Source organism: Cervus elaphus, chromosome 20 (assembly GCF_910594005.1).
Source record: "Cervus elaphus chromosome 20, mCerEla1.1, whole genome shotgun sequence".
In the NCBI taxonomy this organism is placed as follows: domain Eukaryota; kingdom Metazoa; phylum Chordata; class Mammalia; order Artiodactyla; family Cervidae; genus Cervus; species Cervus elaphus.
In genome coordinates, this window is record NC_057834.1 from 120,425,362 (window position 1) to 120,444,483 (window position 19,122).

General features: G+C 53.8%; 1 protein-coding gene across 6 annotated transcripts in view; it reads right to left on the bottom strand.

Moving 5' to 3' along the window:
- Window positions 1-1,070: 1,070 nt before the first annotated feature.
- Window positions 1,071-19,122, bottom strand: part of MAST2 (microtubule associated serine/threonine kinase 2) — a 203,300-nt gene continuing 185,248 nt past the window's right edge. For 4 of the 6 annotated variants that reach the window (XM_043876745.1, XM_043876743.1, XM_043876748.1 and 1 more), the window contains 19 exons: window positions 15,953-16,054; window positions 13,537-13,669; window positions 12,677-12,738; window positions 12,341-12,426; window positions 11,694-11,902; window positions 10,563-10,701; window positions 8,538-8,670; window positions 7,634-7,799; window positions 6,968-7,069; window positions 6,603-6,725; window positions 6,322-6,431; window positions 5,817-5,971; window positions 5,332-5,615; window positions 5,009-5,206; window positions 4,164-4,390; window positions 3,829-3,951; window positions 3,271-3,407; window positions 2,947-3,140; window positions 1,071-2,644 (listed from right to left, as the gene is read on the bottom strand). In XM_043876745.1, the coding sequence (XP_043732680.1) occupies window positions 1,125-2,644; window positions 2,947-3,140; window positions 3,271-3,407; window positions 3,829-3,951; window positions 4,164-4,390; window positions 5,009-5,206; window positions 5,332-5,615; window positions 5,817-5,971; window positions 6,322-6,431; window positions 6,603-6,725; window positions 6,968-7,069; window positions 7,634-7,799; window positions 8,538-8,670; window positions 10,563-10,701; window positions 11,694-11,902; window positions 12,341-12,426; window positions 12,677-12,738; window positions 13,537-13,669; window positions 15,953-16,054 (4,203 nt within the window). In that variant the 3' untranslated portion in view covers window positions 1,071-1,124. The remainder of the gene's footprint in view (window positions 2,645-2,946; window positions 3,141-3,270; window positions 3,408-3,828; window positions 3,952-4,163; window positions 4,391-5,008; window positions 5,207-5,331; window positions 5,616-5,816; window positions 5,972-6,321; window positions 6,432-6,602; window positions 6,726-6,967; window positions 7,070-7,633; window positions 7,800-8,537; window positions 8,671-10,562; window positions 10,702-11,693; window positions 11,903-12,340; window positions 12,427-12,676; window positions 12,739-13,536; window positions 13,670-15,952; window positions 16,055-19,122) is intronic. The other 2 variants (XM_043876746.1, XM_043876744.1) reach the window with 1 other exon arrangement.

The following is a 19,122-nucleotide window of genomic DNA, read 5'->3' on the forward strand; positions in this document are numbered from 1 at the left end:
AAGACAGCAGTCTGGCAAGTCCTGTGTCACTATGGAGGCCACTCCCCCACGGCCCTACCCTGCTCCTATGATGCCATCTCCCGACTCCATCCTCCTCCCTTCCACATTCCCCACTCACCAAGTGAATTCTACCCATGGCAGCTGCCCACATCAGCAGTGTCTGTCTCCAGCACTGAGGCCTACCTGCTGATAGCCCATGAAGGGCTCACCGGCAACAAACATTAAGGGTTTGTGACTTAATCCAAAGGCAGTTCTCTGTCAGCATTTTACCAGATAACTTCTTTTTCCATTTAAAAACTCTTTACTTTTGGAATTTATGACTCTTCTGGCTGCTTCCTCTAAGTCTCCTTTCTTTGCCTTAAATGCTGGTACACTACCAATGATACACTGATGGTGCTCAGATTTCTATCTTCAGTCTAGGTTTCCCTACTGAACTCCAGACCCATGCACCCAGCCTTCTGAATGACCCACAAGTACCTCAAATTAAAGATATCCCAAGTTCAACTCTTCACCTCCCTCTACCTCTTTTTTTTTTTTCTCATTTACTAGCTAAGAGGCAATCCAAATGAGATAAATATGAGTTCTAGAGTCAAGAGGACCTAGATTCTAATCTTAGCTCTGCCCAAGCCATATTATCTTGCCAATGTTACTGTCTGAAAAACCTGAGTTCCCTTCTGTAGAAAGCAGGAATATTTATGGCTACTGGTTCCCCATCACCTAGAGGAAGTCTAAACTAGAAGACTCTTAGATATGGCCCTAGCCTAACTCACTAGACTCAAATACCAGTTCGAGTTATTTTTAGTTCTTCGAATGTACCAGGTATATGGCAGATGCTGTGTGCTTTCTCTGGACATCCTTTCTCACACTAAATCCTCACTCTTCTAGCAAGTTACTACCTATCATCTATCCTTCAGGTTTGAGCTCAGACACCACAGTGTCTGGGAAGCCTCGCTGGCTTAGGCTCCCCTCCCAGGACAGTGGGAGCTGTCTCATTCACCATCATATTCTCAGCATCACAGGACCTTACGTTACATTTGTATTGACTGAAGGAAAGAAGCAAGCAAAAGACATAGTTTCCAAGAGTGTATTACACAGGACCGAGTGCAAGAAATGGCAAACAAGTTCTATGTTTGCTTTAAAAGCTCATCAGGTGCCAATGCCGAGTCCTGATGCTTCTGAGGGCTCCCTGGGTCTTGGCCCTTCTGGAGCAGGCTGGGCCCAGGCTCTGGGGTGAAGGGGCAGCTCTTGTATGGAAGGTCCTGCCTCCTGTCACCTGAGGCATCAGGCACTTTGGTGGTGCCCTGCGCTGGCTCCTCTTTCTCTCTCTGTGCACACTCAGACTCCCATAGCCAGCTCTGGCTGGGAAACTCACAAGGTGGATGGGCCAGCCCAGGGGCACTGGGTGGCCATGACTTCCCCTCCTGTCTGGGGGACAGGTTTGCAGGGTGGCCTGGAGTTGTAGTTTCCAAATCTTGGGAGCTGGCTGGCCCATCTTCCATTGCTGCCTTTCCAGTCGGGGATGCCCTGTCAGGGCCCTTGAAGAGGAATTTCCAGGACCATGGGTCCAGCTCTCCAGGGGTGGAGGCAGCGGAACAACTGGCAGGGGTGAGTCCTGAAGAGCTCGGACAAAGTGCTGTCAGTGCCTGGCTGTGGAGGTGCTGGGCCTTCCAGCAGCCTTCAGCAGGGACGGGGTCTGTGGGGCCAGCCTTCCCCAGGTTGGGGGCTGAGGACGAGGTGCTGGAAGCCTCTTCAAAGGCCTGTATCATCCCAAGCTTCTTCTGGGGGACACCAGGGCCTTCCATTCTGGGAGATCCCAGTGTGACCCCAGTCAGGAGGCCTGGGACCACAGAGCCCTGGCCCCTGGGATCCCTGGGCAAGAAGGCATCCTCTTCTTCACCCTCTCCTGCTCCTCTGAGGGGTGGATCATGGCCCCCTTCTCGGTGGGGTACCAAGCTTGGCTCCTGAACACCTTGGCTGTTATCAGGCCCCTCATCAGTGTCATCTTCTGAAGAGTCAACTTCCCGGATGGCTTCCTGCTTCTGCAGCGACTCTCGCCGTTCAGCCCGGTCCTGGCGGAGGGTCCCTAGGGCCCGTGAGGGAGCACCCTGCAACACCCCTTTCCCTGGCAGCGCCCCCTTTCCAGACAGCACACTCCTGGTCCCAACTACCTCCAGAGGACTGACTTCCCTGGGCGGCAATTCCTTCTTTAGCTCGGGGTGGGGCAGGTCAAGGCTCTGTTTTCGAGACGTGGCGAGCTTCTTCTCAGAAGCAGCCAGTGCAGCCGCCAGTTTTTCAGCCGACTGCACTCTCTTAAGTAGTGGTGAGCGGGGTGGCTCTGCGCTCTTGGGCCGTGAGAGCTGCCGGCCTAGGGGAGGCGACAAGTGGAGCTTGGGGAAGGCCTGGGCCCCGTGGCCGGACAGGGGTGATGGGGAACGCTGAGGCGAAGCAGCTGGCGGTGGTGAAGGGGTGTGGGCCAGTGGTGACAGGGGGATGCTGCCTGCTGACTTGCGCCTTGGAGAGCGGTACTGACGTTGGAGCTTGGGCGCCAGACCGTGGAGGGAGCTCGGCCGTGTGTGCCCAGAGCCAGCAGGAGAGCTGGGCACGCTGGAGCTGGGGGAGCTGCTCTGTGATGAATTCCCCCCCACTTTGCACAGACAGACACACACACAGAGGTAGAGGAGTTAGCTCTTAGAACTGACTGAGGGGAAAAAACAGGGCTTAGCCCTGAAATGTCCCAGATCATCAAGGTGACCCCACCAGGGAACCAGAGCTCGGGCTACAGACATGAGGTCATCCCCCACCTGTCACCTCCTCCCCAGGACTGCTGGATCTGCTGGGGGTGGGCTGAGCAAGAGCCTTGGAGAGGGACGGGTGAGATGCACAGAGGGCCCAGGACTCCGCCACCTCCAAGGGGCTGCTCTGCAACCTGCGGGGAACCCTCCATACCTGAGTGCACAGCTTCAGGGGTCACTCGGTAGCCCTGCGTGGGAGAGCGGGGAGAAAGGCTGTGGCTGTGTGTGGGCGAGCCTGGCCCACTCTCGCCGGATGACAGGGAGCGGTTAAGGGAGGACAGGCTGCGGCTGGTGTGGAGCAGGGATGCCTGCTTGGTGATCTTCCGGAACAGGGAGCTCCTTTTTCTGCTGCAGAAAGAGGTCACAGGTGGTCTGAGCTCTGACCGGGGCACAGCACACACGGGCCCGGGGCTGGGGTCCCCGGCACACACCGGCCCTGGTGTGGCTGAGAGCAGACCCGTGACTGAGTCTGGCTCACCTTTCTTGTCCATCCTTGCCCCGGCTCCGCTTGCTCCTTCGGGCCATCTTGGCCTTGTAGCTGCCCTTCCGAGCGGGCCCCACCTTAATGGACGTGTTCTCCAGGGGAGTTGTTGAAATAGACACCTTGTTTCCACTCTGGGGAACAAAACATGTGCCCAGGCTAAGGCCGTGGCCATGTTCCTGCCCCGGTCCCTTGCTCCTGGCATGGCTGTCCACAGCATGAGCTTCTGCCTCTGCAGCACCAGGTCTGAAACAGGGACCACCTCCCCTCTTCACAGAGCAGGAAACAGCTCCACTGGAGCCCGAGTGGCTCAGGGTTGGGAAGAGAGAGAAGAGGCTCACAGGGCCTGTCCTCCATTCCACAGCTTGGCAGGATCCCTGCCTTGGTCAAGGAGGGTGTCACCTTCCAGTGAAAACCCTCGGTTCCAGCCACCCCCATGTGTGTGCGCACCTATCTTAAGGGCCAGCTGTGCGTGTGTCCCCACTCCCCCATGGCCAGTCACAGACTCTAGGCTGGGGTCACTCAGGGGTTGCAAGCAGCACACCCAGCACTGACCTTCAGGATCAGCTCCACCACCTCTGTGTGCACCAGCCCATGCACGGGCTCCCCATTGACGTGCGTGATGAGGTCCCCCTGACACAGCCCTGCCTCACTGGCTGGACCTCCGTCCTCCACGTGCTGTGCCGGGGAGAGAACAGTCCTCAGTCTGGAGCCTGAGCATGAAGGGTGGGCCTACTTCTGATCATCGAGCTGTGACCCCCTCTGCCCCACCCTTTGACCCTGGAGGGTGGTGTGGGCAGGGACAGAAACAGGGACAGACAGGCCCTAGTAAGAGGCAGGAAGAGGAGTGATGAAGCTGGGGGACAACAGGTCTGGACGGCCCAACATACCCACACCATGTGGTGCACAGTGTAGACATCTGAGTCACCCATGTAGACACGGATGGCCCGTAGGGTGAAGCCATACTTCTTGCCGGCTCGGTGGATGACAATGGGGGGCCGTGAGCTGCTGAGGGCTGGCAGGAAGTCCCTGCTTGGAGAAGAGTCCCTGGATGATGGGTTGGATGACTGGGAATGTGGGGACATGGGGCTGGCCAGTGGAGAGCAGGAGTGGTGCTCTGGAGAAGGAGAAGCTGGGACTTAGCGGGTCCATGCTCGAGCACAGCCCATTTGGGCTGTTGCTCCCACATAGCTCTAGTCACAGAGCCTGCCTCCAGCCCTGTTTTCCCCACAGCCTCCGAACAGTAAAGCCCCTTCATGCACCCAGACCCTCACAGACCCAGGAGGTGATGGAAAATGGCAGTGAGCATTTGCTGAGTGCTTACTTATATGTACTACGGACCATACGAGCGCTTCGTACTTGAATGTCACAATTATCCTATGAGCTACCATTATGGATATTCACATTTTTTGATGAGGAATTTGAAGCTCAAAGGAGTTAAGCAACTTCCTCAAGATCAAGGGCCCTTTAGAGATGGAGCCAGGATCTGAATGTAAGCTCTCTGCCTTGGAGCCTGCACTTGCTACACAGTGCTGTCTGTCTTTGGATGCACACACACACACACACCCCGAGACTGACACTCACTCCCTTAACAAACGTGACACGCAGTCTTTCGGACACCTGCTCCTCAACACAACACACAGACACACCTGCTGGGGGGAGACCCCTGGCCACAGGCCCACAGAGGCCAAGCCCCTTGCTATGAATCCTGATCTTCACTCCCGAGGGGGCTCACCGGCAGGAATGAGGAGGGACAGGGCTGTGGCTGAGGCGGACTTGATCACTTTGTTGATGGGGCGATTGGTGCGCTTTTCTATGGAGTCCCCAGAGAGCAGCCGGTGGCGGGCCCTGCGCACTGCCAGGTCGCTGATGGCCTTGGCTGTGGCTCCCTCCGCCAGCTGTGGGGTTCCCCGGCCTCCTCGGGTCTCCATGGCTGTGGACCAAGCGAGCAATGAGGCCCACTGTGCAGCTGAGCCTCCCCTCCGCAACGAACGCCGCCCCCCGCCCCCCCCCCCCACTGCAGCACCCCAGCCAGGCCCTCCACTCGCGGGGCCGCACCTGGGCTGGGGGCGCCGCTCTGGCCTGCAGCCTCCTCTTCCAGCTTCAGCCGTCGCTCTGCTGGCCTTTCCAAGGCAGGCCCAGACACCCCTTCTCCAGACGGGGGAGTCAGAAGCCATGAACCCTCCTGCTGCTGCCTCCTGGGGGCGCCAACAGCCTCCTCAGTGCCCTCCGGGAAGCGAGGCACGTCCAGGAGGCCGGAGCAGTGGCGCCGCACTGTGAGTGGAGGGCTGGAATCGCTCTCCGTGTGGGACGACTCGGACACCGACAGCCGCTTCCGTAATCTGGGAGACACGAGGCCGAGGGTGGAGGGCCCGGCGGCCTCCCTCCTCCAGCTCAGGCTTCTTTGGGGGCTCGGCTCACAGACCCACCCTCCGGGAGCCACACGCGCAAAGCCCCCTCACGGCATCACATCCCTCCCCATCATCGGTGACCGCCCCACGGATGGCCGTGCTGCCCACCCTGGCCGAGCTCTGAGCGCTCACATCTCGGGGGAGCCGATCACCCAGCTCCGCTCTCGGCCCCTCAGCCCCGCCAGGCCGTCCGTGCGGTCCTCCTTCTCCTCACTCAGGCTGCGCTTGGTGGGCGGTGGCGTCCGGCGCTCCTCGAGCAGCGACAGCCGCTCCATGCTGCTGTACACCTGAGGGCACAGGACGCCTGCCGGGATGCCCAACCACCACACCACGGGCCACAAAGGATCCCCGGCGCCTGGAGCCCAGGAACTGGAGCTGATTCTCCCCTTTCCTCCCCTGTACACAGCTGATGGACATTCAAGGAAACAGCCATTCCACTGGTCTGACCTGGCCCCAGCCCAGCATCTCATACCTCAGGGCCCTGCGTAGACCTGGAAGCATCCACCCCGCGCAGGTGCGGCCCTCTCCCCTCTTTTCCTGGAGACAGCGCCAGCCGCGCCCCCTTAGGTGTGCCCCAGCACACCCCTCAACAGCTCTGCTCCTCCCAATTCTCCAGCTGGGGCTGCACTGGTCGCACCTTGCTGAACCTTGGAGAACAGGACGAGAACTGGCGAATCTCAAGGCAGCCATCCTCACTCACTTCCTCCTCGTCCTCCGAGTCCACGTGGTGGTATCGCTCTGAGCGGGCTGGGGCACACACAACAGTGCCTTTCAGAGGCCCTGGTGTTGGCCTCTTTCAACCCCATCAGACCTCAGGAAGGCCTGGAGAAGTGACTCCCAATACCAAGCTCAGGGCACACAAGTGTCTCTGGGCACAGGTAGGATTCCTACTCCTCCCTGTCCCACCAGTGGCCTTACTGTCAAAGTAGCTGGTATCGTCCTCTGACTCCAGCTGAGGGATAAATTCAGCCTTCTGGCGAAGAAGTCCTGTCCAGTCCAGACCAGTGAAGAATGGGTGCTGCTTCACCTCATAGGCACTGCCTGTGGACAGGGATGGTTTGGGCGGGTGGAGTCCAGGTCAGCACATCCAGTGAGAACCTAGTTCCCGAGAGGCTGGGCCTGGAGGCCTCAGCTCCAGCAGCATCTTCTTCTGCCCACAGGGAGCATGGCAGTCAGGAACCAGGGGCGCTGCCCACACCTGAAGCCTGAACCTCCCAGTTACATGGACAGCCCCGCCCCTCCCTTTTGCAAGTGCTGAGACAGCTTACTGGGGCCTGTCCCACCTGTGCCCAGTCTCTCCAGTGGGTTCTGGTGGAGCAGTTTGGAGGTGAGATCTTGGGCGTCCGGCGGCAGTGCATCGTCCCCCTCAGGCCACACAATCTCATCTGAAGAGTTATCGGGGTGACAAGGGAAGGAGTAGGTTAGAGAAGGTCTTAGAAGTTGTGGGTAGAGTGGGGAGCTGGAGAAGAGGGTCCTAGGATAGGATATGCCATGGGGAGGTATAAAGGGTCCAGCCCAGAGCCCTGAAAGCCTTGCCTGGGACCCATTTCCTTTAAATTGCACAAGTTCCTCTCTCTCTGGGGGAATCTCCCACATCCTTGACCACGGCTGGCTCTTTGATCCAGAGCGGCCACTGAAAAGCAGTGGCATCCCCTCTTCTGATCTCCAGCTCACCCTGCCTTTATACTCCTGACACATGTACACTCACACACACACAGAGAACTCACACTCATGGCACAGGTACACCCATGCACAAATGCGGGATCACAAACAATCAGAACAAGTGCTAGGTGACACAAAGGGTGTGCATGTGCACACCTGAAGCAAGCACACCAAACACCCACAAAAGAATTCAGAGCAAGAACTCATAAGCCTCACAGACGCTTGTGTAAATCATATTTGTGGATCTGGATTCTGTCCCCGCAGTGGGCTGGAGAGATGGTACCTACCACTGATCACTTGCCCAAAGAGCTCCTCCGGAGTGTCTCCAAAGAAAGGGACGCAGCCCACCAGGAACTCGTACAGGATGATGCCCATAGCCCACCAGTCCACTGGCTTCCCATAGCCCTGCCGCAGGATCACCTCAGGCGCAATGTACTCCGGGGTCCCACATACCTGGGCAAAGAGAAGTTGGGAGGCTCAGCATCCTGAGACAGTCACCTGGCATGGGTGACAGGATGGGTGGGGGTGCTTCCGCTTCTGGAGCAGAAAGTCTCTGAATGAAGACTCAGTGCACTCTGGTTAATGAGCAGGAGTGACAGGAGCCCCAGGCTACCAGAGCTGGCACTATCGGTGGGGTGAGTCTACGTATTTCCTAACTAACTGAAACGTCTAGTTCTATCCCTCTTGACATGTGGTGCCCACAACTGGCCTCTGCCCTCCAGTCTCCCAAAGAACAGATCCTATGGCCACTTGACTACTACTACTTATGAACAGTCACAACCCGAAATGTCAAATCAGGAAACGCCCAGAGGCTACTCTCCGGATGCAGCCCAGTGGAGACTTGGAGCTGTGTTCCCAGGACATAGGCGCCGGGGGAGCTCTGCCCTTCACTGAGGCCAGGAGGCTCAGGACCGACCTTGTGTCAGCTCTGAGAGTGTCAATGGTCCTGTGACCGGTCTTCTCTGAAGCCCCAGGAGGAAGATGATTTTGGATTTCCTATCCATTTGATTCTCATAGGCCACCCTATTTCCAAAGGTGCTCCCTCCCCCGGCACCTCCCTGGAACCACAAAGAGGAAAAGATAGGCACTCGCTCTCAGTCTTAACACTGAGCTGCAGGGGAAGCATGTGGCCCCCAGCCCTTACTCTGTGGCCTGGAATTCAACCCCCAAAGTCTCAACTGTCCTTCTTACCTGCTTGTCCAGGAACTCCCGTGCATCCTTTTCAATGTGGCCTTCGTACAAGTTTGTGGTCAGACTCATGAGGCCGATTTTGGAAAGGCCAAAATCTGTGAGCTTGATGTGACCCATGGATGTAATCAGCAGGCTGGGAAACCAGAGAAACAAATGTCTGGATTTATTTCCTGGTCTTCCAAGAGTGCTGACTTTAGTATACTCCCCCTTTCCCCACTCAGGCAGGGGGACAGGCAGCTGTGAGAGAACAAACAGCTCTGGCTGTGTAAGAACTGCACTCTGCATGAGCAACTAACCTGCCTTTTGCCCACCAGCCCCCCAAGTCACCTTTCTTTACTGCCCTTGACTGCACTCTACACTGAGGGAAAGTATCAGCCGGCTGAGGAACAAGCTTTCTTCTCCAAGTGGTCAGCCCTGTCCTTAGGCTCCAGCCATGTCCGGTCCCCTCTCCTGACCTGGGGGGCTCACAACACCCCAAATCAGGGAGAGGGGGGAGAGGGGCACAATGATCTCATCCCACATCTACAGCTGGACTTGGGAGGGCTCTAAGATCTCACAGGGAACTGCCTTTTCCCCTTCACACACTCTGCCTGAGCCATTTCATTTTGTGCCAAAGGCTTCAGCCCTGCTACCCCTGTATTCCCTAGTATCTCCGGCCCTGACTTCTTTCATGAGCTCCACACCTACTCACTGCCAGAAGCCCTACAGGCACCATGAACTCAACCTGTCCAAACAAGCTCATGCCTCCAAATGGGTCCTCTTCTCAGTGAAAAGCAGTGTTTCTCTTACCTACTGAGCTCTTTGGTAAGTGCTTTAGTGATTGTTTATAAAAATATTCTGGCTCATGAAAGGTCTTACAGAGGAATAACACAACCAAAGCAGGTATTATCATCCCCAAGAGGAGGAACACAAAGCTCAAAGAGGTTTAATTCACCAACCTGAGCTCACAGGGTTAACGAGCTCTATGAATGCAGTCTGTCTAATGTCAAAGCCGCTTTCCATGACAGAGGTTTATCACTCCGGCCTCAAGACAGAAACGTGGAAGATGTCCCAGCCTGCTCTCTCACCCCAGGCTTACCATTTCTTTCCTACGTCCCCATCCCTCTCTTCTCCCGCCTGACTCTGCTCCAGGGCAGGCAATGCTGTTTGGGGCCTAGTCTACCGCTGTGGTCTCACCTCCTCTTTCCACGGGCAGTGGTCTTCCTAAACCTAAATCAAAGTCTGAGTGTGTCACCCTGTGGTTAACAGACCCTTCAGAGACTCTGTGTGTATTCTGCGCTTAGTCGCTCAGTTGTGTCTGACTCTTTGCAACCTCATGGACTGTAGCCCGCCAGGCTCCTCTCTGTCCATGGGGATTTTCCAGGCAAGAATATTGGAATGGGTTGCCATGCCCTCCTTCAGGGGATCTTCCCAACCCAGGGATCGAACCCAGACCTCCTGCAACACAGGTGGATTCTTTGCTGTCTGAGCCACCAGGGAAGCCCTGGGTCACAGATTCTCTAGGACCCTTTAAAACTCAACCCAAACTAAATAAAAGGTCCGTTGATGGTCCAACCCTGCCCCTCAGTCACTACTCTAACAATCTCAGCTTCAGCCATACTGTACTATTTGTAGTTCCTCACACCTGTCTGTGCCTTTGCATATCCCGCTCCTCAGCATGAGAGAGTCACCCACACTGACTTAAGCTCTATAGAGCAGGGACGAGAATACAGTGCTCGGCACGGAGCACATGTCAGTAAATGTCAGGCCACTTGCTCTGCCATCTACTAGATGTGTGGATTCTTTTGCTCCTGCTTGGGTTCTTGGGTAGAGCTCCTCACTGATTATTTGATGTCACCAAAGCCTTACAGTGCCCCTGCTGGACCTTGCTGTCAATGTTCTTTGCATCTGAGGATAGTCAGGGGTTAGAGTACCAAGCCCAGGTGCACACCCACATGAGCAGCCATTTGGGATAGATTCAAACATGCTGTGTCTGCCTTCATTTATCTTGAGACCCTAGGCAAGGGACTCGGAGAGTGGGCATACTTGTCAGGCTTGAGGTCACGGTGCACGATGCCATAATTGTGTAAGTACTCCAGGGCTAGCACGGTTTCTGCAAAGTACAGGCGCACCATGTCCACAGGCAGAGCCCCGATGTTCTTCAGCAGCGTGGCGCAGTCTCCTCCTGCAACGAGCCCGGGCCACCATGAGGGAGGGGGCCAGTGCCCTGCTCCAGATGGTCTCAGAGGCCCCAGGGCAGATGGCATCACCAAACTCCCTGGTGCCAGAGACGGTGACTCTAGCACCCCTGAGACAGACTGTGGACAGGAGCAGCAGTACGAGGAATCGGGCGGGGACTGTCAAGGCCAAAGAAGGAAGGAACCCAGGCCTCTATGCCTGTAAGTTGACTTGTTGGGACAGGACTAAGTTATTTTTGGGTGGGAATCCTGTTTATTGTAAACACGTCTGGCTGAGATTTCAGCATGTGTTATTTCCTTCCTGTTGGCTGTCCTTTAGTTTTGAGTACAGTAACACTGTAAACTCTCAGCACATACCCAAGGAATTAAAAGGGGAGTGTTGTTCAGCTTCAACTTCAAGACTTAGGCAAAATATCTTTGGAAGCTGTACACAGCCCTGACGAAGGGAGAGGGAAGGCCACCGGAGAAGCTGTGCTCCACCCTGCTCTTCTGTGCCGTCCCGAGCATGCTGCGTGCTCTTTAAGGGGTGCCCCTCTAAAGCCCATCTGTCGGGGTGGCAGCCTGCCTTTCTCCCAAGGGCCCAGATGCAATCCTCCCAGCGACTGACCCTGGGCATGGGTGGCTCTGCTGCCTCCTCGGTCCTGTGTGGCGCCAGCAGTCTGTGGGCTGTGCAGGCTTTGGGCACAGGTTTTACAGCTGAGGGGCAGATACATCCTGTCCCAGAGTGTCTCTCTCTGTGCCTGACGTGGGCAGCCTCATGGCAGCTACTGCTCCAGAAGCCTCTCCCTGGGAGAGGCACGGCACCTGGTGCCCGCCATGGCCAAATGGTCTCTACGATCCTAAAGCAGAAACCAGGGCCAAGAACAGGTGGGGAAGCTGGGCCCTGAAACATCACGCCCACACAAAGCTGCTGGTCCCTGATCAGGACTGTCTCTGACTGTGCCTTGGCCCCCAAGGCAGGCCACCTGTCCCCCAGTACCTTCCACATACTCCATCACCATGCACAGGTGGCGCTTGGTTTCAAAGGAGCAGAACATGCTGACCACAAAGGGGTTCTCGGCAAAAGTCAGTATGTCCCGCTCCACGAAGGCCTGCTGGATCTGGTTCCGCAGGATCAGGTTCTGCTTGTTGATCTTCTTCATGGCAAAGCGCTGCCGGGTGGACTTGTGCCGCACCAGGAACACGGCCCTGGAAGCAAAGCCCGTCTGCTCCCCACGGCCCTTGGCCATGCCCTCCCCACTGCCAGCCTGGGGGTCAAACTGACTCCTCTCACACCTAATCAGTGTATGGAACAGAGGGGCAGGCAGTGCTCAACAATGAGAAGGACCCAAGGGCTTGCCCCGGGAGCTCGTCAAGTTGCTGAGGACACAACTCACCCACTCCTCAGAGCTCACGAGAGGATGAGTGCCCCCAAGGGAAGAGGGGCTCTTGCCCAGGAAAGGCACCATGCTCAGATGTCAGAGGGAACTGCACTCTCGCCTCTCCAGGAGGCTTCAGGGAGGGAGAAGGGCCATCCTGAGGGACAGTCCTGCTGCCCAGAGGACCAGGTACCACTCACTTCCAGAAGGAAGAGCCCACGGGCCAACTGAGTTCCAGTCCCGGCCACACCCTGACCCCTGCCTTTACCCATAGGCGCCATTGCTGATGAGCTTAATTGTTTCAAAGTCCTCCTCAGAGGGTGTCTTTTTCGATGTCAGAGATGCCCCACGGCCCTGGAAGACAAGGGAAAAGGCAGGGGGCAGGCATGCTCATCAGAGCGCACACACCCGAGGAGGCTGTGCTCCAGTGTCTGCCCAGCTCAGCCCTGCCAGAGCCTCCCTGCTCTCCCCAGAGCTGAACAGCCTCTCAGTGCAGCAACCACCCTCTCCCTGGCCCTCCTGAGCACAGTCTCTGAGAGAATCCACAGCCTGTACTTCACAGGCCCCAGGCTCCAGGGTTGAGGCAAGAGCTCAGAGTCTTTACCTCGACTGAATCATCTGTCTCCGGAGTGTCAGGACTGTCATAGCTGCTCAACTGGGCCATTTCTAGAAACAAAGCAAGGACACAAGACAAAAGTGTGTGCGGCAACATGTCCAGACCTCTCAGCCGTCCGCTCACGTCACAGGACAGACGCATGGAGGGGAGGCATAAATGCTTCCTGCACCAGTCTGGGAGGCGGTCTTGCGGCTCTGGCTTTAGCGGAGTCACAGCTTTTGGACTTGTTTGCCAAATAACATTGCCACTCGTCTCTCTCTAAGTCCAGTGCCATTCAAAAGGCCTGGAAAATTCTATAAAGCTTCCCTCAAACTTGGGACAATGGCTGAAAACAGGCCTGAAGCTGGTAGCCGGCCCCTGTCCTGCTGGCCAAGACTCTGCTCTGCTGGATGAGGCCGGGAAGTAGGAAAGGCAGGGGCAGGGCGACTAGAGACAAGGGACTCAGATGCCCATCTTCATGAGGGATTCAGTGTGAAGCCCGAGTCAGGACCACCCCAAAGACACAGGGGGACCTGTAAGGTGGCAGCAGGAGAGGCAAGCATGCAGACTAGGTGACCGTTTTTGAAAATGTGATTGTGGTCCTTGTGTTGACCTCTTTTGACCTTTAGGATCTAAATCCAACTCAGATGCACCCAAGACAACCCCGCTTGGGTGTCAGAAGGCAGATGTGGAGGATCTCGAAGGAGTGGCTTTTTTATGACACAGAACACAGGGTCCACCTACAGCCCTCAGGCCTCTGAGGCTGTGTTGTGTCCCTGTTCAACTATCCCTCTTCCCCCAGTGGCTTCCCTGCTGTTAGAGCTTGTAGGCTGTGGGGCCTCTTTGCAGCCACGAGGCTGCATGCTCACCCTCTAGGGGATCCCGTGTGAGGCCCAGTTGGCTAACGATGTAGCGGGGAATGTCACATTTAATCCCTTGTCCCTCTTTGGCGTGGCCCTCAGCTGCTTCTAACAGGTGGTAGAACTCTTCAGGGTCAAACTCCTGTACCGGGGAGAGAGGTAGTCAGTGGTGAGAGCTACAAGCGAAGGCTGCTGGCCTTTATAGTTTTAAGACATTTACCCAGAGCAGGAGGAATAGGAAGACTTCCTCTTTGTGATGGACACCCCTACCCCAGAATCCCCAGAAACATCATGTATCAGGGACCAGCGGGGACAAAGCTGTCTTAAAGGTCATCTCCAAATCGGACATCCTAAATATCTGCTGTCTTCTACAGCAAGAAGACTCAGAGCTTTGGGTTTCTAGAGAGCTCTGCCTATCTGCCTGGTCCAAAGCCTTGTGCCAGCCAGACACAGCACTTTCCGGTGTGTTCCCACACCTAGTGCAGAGGGGCAGTCCCGGCCCACCTTCAATCACACTTCACAGCCCTGCTGGTACACACCCATGCTGTGAGGCATCTACTGAGCAACCCCGGTGTCCTGGGGTCTAGAGAGCCATATGGACACAGCACAGAAGTCCTTGTCTGCCCAGAGCACAGAGTAACGAGGGCCTCACTGACTGAGTGCCTACTAAGTGTCACATGGCGCTATGCCCTGATGATACCTCTATGATCTTGGGGAGGATGTCAAGTCTCACAGAGATGCATGGATTTGACCATGGCCACAGAGGTAGGGAGAAAGAGAAAACCACTGCACAAGCCCAGACTTAACTGCCAGCCCCTGTTTAATCACAGACTTCATGTTGTTGCGGGAGCAGCCCTCTGGTCACCACAATCCCAGCCTCCACTGCTTTTCTTTACCTCTGGTCTCAGGGGTTTAGAAAATACCACCACCACCTATTGCTTAGACTTTACTTTCTATTACCTTCCTCCTCCGTCCCTGTCTAGTCAGAATGTTACTTCATAAACCCCCTCTACCTAACTCTCCTCATCTGTTCTCTACCACCGTCTGAGTTCATGGCGCTCCTCTCTCACATGAACTGCGTTAAGGGCCTCTGCCCCTCTGTCCCTGGCTCATTCTGCCTTCGCCCCCAATTCACTATCCATGTTGTAGCCATAGTTATCTTTCTCAGGAGTAAATCTCATGGAGTATTACTCAGAGATAAAAAGTAACCAATTACTGTTGCATGCAATAACATGTATGAATCTCTACAAAATTATGCTGAGTTCAAGAAGTCAGAACTTACTATATGATTTAATTTATATTAAACTGTATAAAAGGCAAACTTAACCATAGTGAAAGAGCAGATAGGTGGCTGTCTGGAGTGGGAGGCAAGGTGGGGGTGGGGAAAGGGGCTGATTGCAAAGGGGCACAAGGGAATTTTCTGAGGTGAGAGAAATATCTTCCATCTCAACTGTGGCAGTGACTACTAGACAGATGTAGATTTGTTAAAACTCACTGAACTGTATAACCAAATGGTATAACCAAACCAAATATTTTACTGTATGTAAATTATACCTTTACAAAGTTAGTTTTAAAAAGTAAATCTAACCACGTCACATTCTTACCTAAACTTCCTGATGGCTCCCAGTGGCCTTACGGATAAGCATAAACTCCTGAGCCAAGAACCCGCACCCTTCATGGTCCTGTCATGATCCACCTCCCAAGTCTGTCCCTCACCAGCTCTTCAGACACACCCATACTCTATCAAATGCCCTTTCTGATGGCTCTCCCCTGGCAAACTCACAGTTATCCTTCAAAATCGCTGACTAAGCTTCACGCTCCCCAGGGGGCCTTCACTGAACATTCATTCCTGTCCATCCTGAGAAGGACCAGAGCACGTCCTTCCCCATGTTCCCACTGTACTTTGGATTTTCCCCCTTTACAACACTTCTGCCAATATCATAGCTATTATTTGCACATCTTCAGGCCTCATACCTAAGTTATTCAAGATGAATTCTAACCCTGCTGCAGAGGAGGCATTATGGGATCAGGACTCTGCTTTATTTATACCTGTATCTCCAGCGTCTAGAATGAAGAAGGCATTCAGTAAAGTGTCACTGAATGATCAAATGAAGGGTGGACTCAACTTGTGCAAACGAAACTGGCCTGTGCTTCTCAGCCCTGGGGCCCCACTAACCTGGGCCTGCTCAGTGTGGGGTGGGCAGATGAAACCTCTCCCCACCACTCTCCTCAGGGGTGTCCACATTTCCTCAGGGACTCATTTGGTCCCCCAGTGCTTGTATGGCATATTTAAATAAGGACTTCAGCAGCAGAAATGGCAGTGGGTGCCCCCACAGTTCTGCTGTTAGCAGAATACTTCCTCTGCAGTCCCTATTCCCTCCCCTCCAGCCACCACCCCCCACCAACCTTCCCAGAGGCCACTCACCAGGCATTCCAGGAGACGAGCTGGGCGGGCAATGACAATCATCAGCTTTTTCACCAGCTGCATCACAAAAGCCACTTCTGAACTCTCTGAGCGCTCATGAGCCTGTAGAGAAGACAAAGGTAGCTTGAGCGATCTGCCAGCCCAGCGTGGCGGAACGAAGCAGGACTGGCCTCAACGGAGCCGACTCTGGGGAGAAGTGCTTTGTAGTATAGAGAGCTCTGCAAAGCAGAGACCTTAGAGGGTGTCAGTGGGCCATGAGCAGGAGCCATGTGAGCTGGTGAACACTACATGACACAGGAATGTCACACGGACACACCACTTTACCTGCTTCTCCATCCAGCAGGCTTCACTTACCCACCAGACCCCAGCATAAGAGGCAGCTCTCAATGGAGCCTTCACTGATGCTCACGTTCCACCACAGACAGACTGTAAGGAACAGAAAGACCTCAAAGCAGGAGAGTGATGCGAGCAGCAGGGACTTCAGAGAGACCTCTCTGGCTATAGTGGGGATGGTGCATGAAAGAGGGCAAGTCTAAAAGGAAGAAAACCCACCAGCGGGCTGTGGCAATAGTGCAGATGAAAAAGGCATAAATCAAGGAAGTAAGAATGGAGGGAAATGGACAGACCGAGCCATCTAAGAGCAGCCCTGAGGGGTGCGAGAGGCAGGAATAGATGGTAACTGCAGCTCCAATTTTAAGGAAATTTCAGTGAACCCCTAAATGAAATAGATAATATAAAGAGATATGCAGTTTAGGTAAGGATAGGTAGTAGTAGTTAGTAGTAGTTTAGTTGCTAAGTCGTGACTCTTGCAATCCCATGGACTATAGCCTACCAGGCTCCTCTGTCCATGGGATTCTCCAGGCAGGAATACCAGAGTGGATTGCCATTTCCTTCTCCAGGGGATCTTCCTGACCCAGGGATAGAACCCAGGTCTCCTGCATTGTAGGCAGATTCTTTACCAACTGAGCTACAAGGGAAGCCCCAGGGATAGCTAGAGAACATATTCCCTTTAGCTTTAAAGACAAAGCAGGTAGGTGGAAAAGAGTTCTGTTTTGGACTTGGAGAGTCTGAAGTACTATACTAGCTACTTTCTGAGGTATCTGCTCAGCCCAGGAGAGCTTTTTTCTGGAAACTGCTCTGACTTCTAGAGTCCGTGTTGTGTGGCTGCACTTTCCCTCCCACTCCCAACAGCTGACCAGAGGGGATGTAGGTGCTGAAAGATGGATGGAACGACAATGGTTAATATCAGGGTGACAGAACTGTATAATCTGTTCTTGGGGAAAAGGATGAGCGTACCTACCAAAGAGAGAACAGAGTGGACCGGAGGAAGATGAACACTTCCTGGCTTTCCACAGGTACTCATTTCTAGCTCTGGTCCCTTCTGAAAGCCTGGTTGCATTGCTGTCTTCAATTCTCTAAGACCTGCCCTTTCAGTCTTTATATAATAAACTGTTCTGAGGTGGCTCTACTACTTGCAATAAAGAATACCAGCTGATGTGGGAAGGAAAGTGAAGGATCTGCAGCTCAAGAGAATGGAGGCGGGCAGGGACCCTTAGTGAATGGATGACTACTGAAGACATGGGAGCTGACAGGACTGATCAGAGTGAAGAAGGAGAATGGGAGCATGGATGCTCAGGAGGGTGTCCCTCGGAACACCAGCATTTAAGAGAACTTGTGAAGGAGCAGCAAGACGAGAGAGATGAGTGTCACAACAACCAGGGGGAGGGGAGATCAAGGAGAGGTTTCTTCACTGTGCAAACTCCTGCAGAGAGGCAAACAAAGATGAGGGCTGAGAGAGGTCACAGGATTTGGCAACTGGCCAGTTAGTTCTTTCAGGACTTTTGCCTGAAACAGTTTTAGTGGAATATGGAAAGGGAAAGTGGAAGGCAGGACACTGAATGGTGAATAGGTTGCAAGAAAAGAAATATAGCAAATGAAGACCATTAAAAAAAAAAACTGGTTATTAAATGAGAAGAGAGGCTGGGCACTTGATGAAACTGTGTTCACTCTTCTAAGGCGCAGCCCAAATATCAACTGTGTGAAGGCTCATCTAAGACCCCTGATCCATCATACACACACACACACACACACACACACACACACACACGAAGAACAAGAAGTAACAGCTCCCTTTTCTATGTTCTCCTAGCTGTTTGCTCATAGCACATGGTACTAGCATGTTGTCTTATAATTAACTGTCTCTACAGCTATGCTGCTGAGCCTTGTGAATAGGCAGCCTGTGTCTTTCTTTTTCCCTCACGTGCTAGGCCTAGCATAGGTGCTTCTTATATAGCAGATGTCAATGCTTGCTGACTAACTGTTTCAAAGTGTAAGATCTTAGGCTCTGGAATGAATAACCTGGGTTTGGGTTCCAACTCTGTTATGCAAGAAACAAGTTACCTTGGGCTAGCTTGGCCCCTTTAAGTTTTGGTTTTCTCATCTGTTTATTTAGAGAATAATAATAGCACCTTCCATACAGTGCTGTTGTGAAGTTAAATTAGTGCAGTAACTAGCATATTCATCTACCAAGGTTTCCCTGCAGGCATCTTTCATTCTAGCCATGTCAAACTACTTTACCTGTAATGTCCAGAATGTACCAAGTTCCTCCACACCTCTGAGAGGTTGTTTGTACTCCTTCCTAAGTCCAGTGAACTCCTACCTCCTCATCAAGATCCAACTTTTCCTGAATTCTCCACACAGAGTCAGCATATCCTCCTCTCTGCTCAGAACTCATCTCTAGCTGGTGCTCATCGATCACACTTACTACAATAAACAAAAGTGAGGTAATTCATAGAGCACTCGGTGTGGTGTCTGGCACACAGGACACTTCAATAAATAATAGCTGTTATTTTTACTGTAATTTTTATTGATGGGTCTGTATACCCAAGTCAAAGGCAAATTCCTTGAGTCAGACTTGCATTGAACTTCTTTTCTGCATTCCTAGGGCCTAGCAAATGACAGAACATATGACTGCACTGGCTCCCTGTCTAGTATTCTTCCTACTTCCAGGGGCAATGAGTCTGGAAAATGCCTGTAGGTTCTGGGCAGGGCTCTGACTTTAGCATTTCAGAAGATCAATCTTAGATGTACAAGCAACCTTGGAAGTCTGGTTGATTTACCTGATATCTCAGTCCCCGATTCCTATCTATTGTTATAGAACTGTTAAAAAG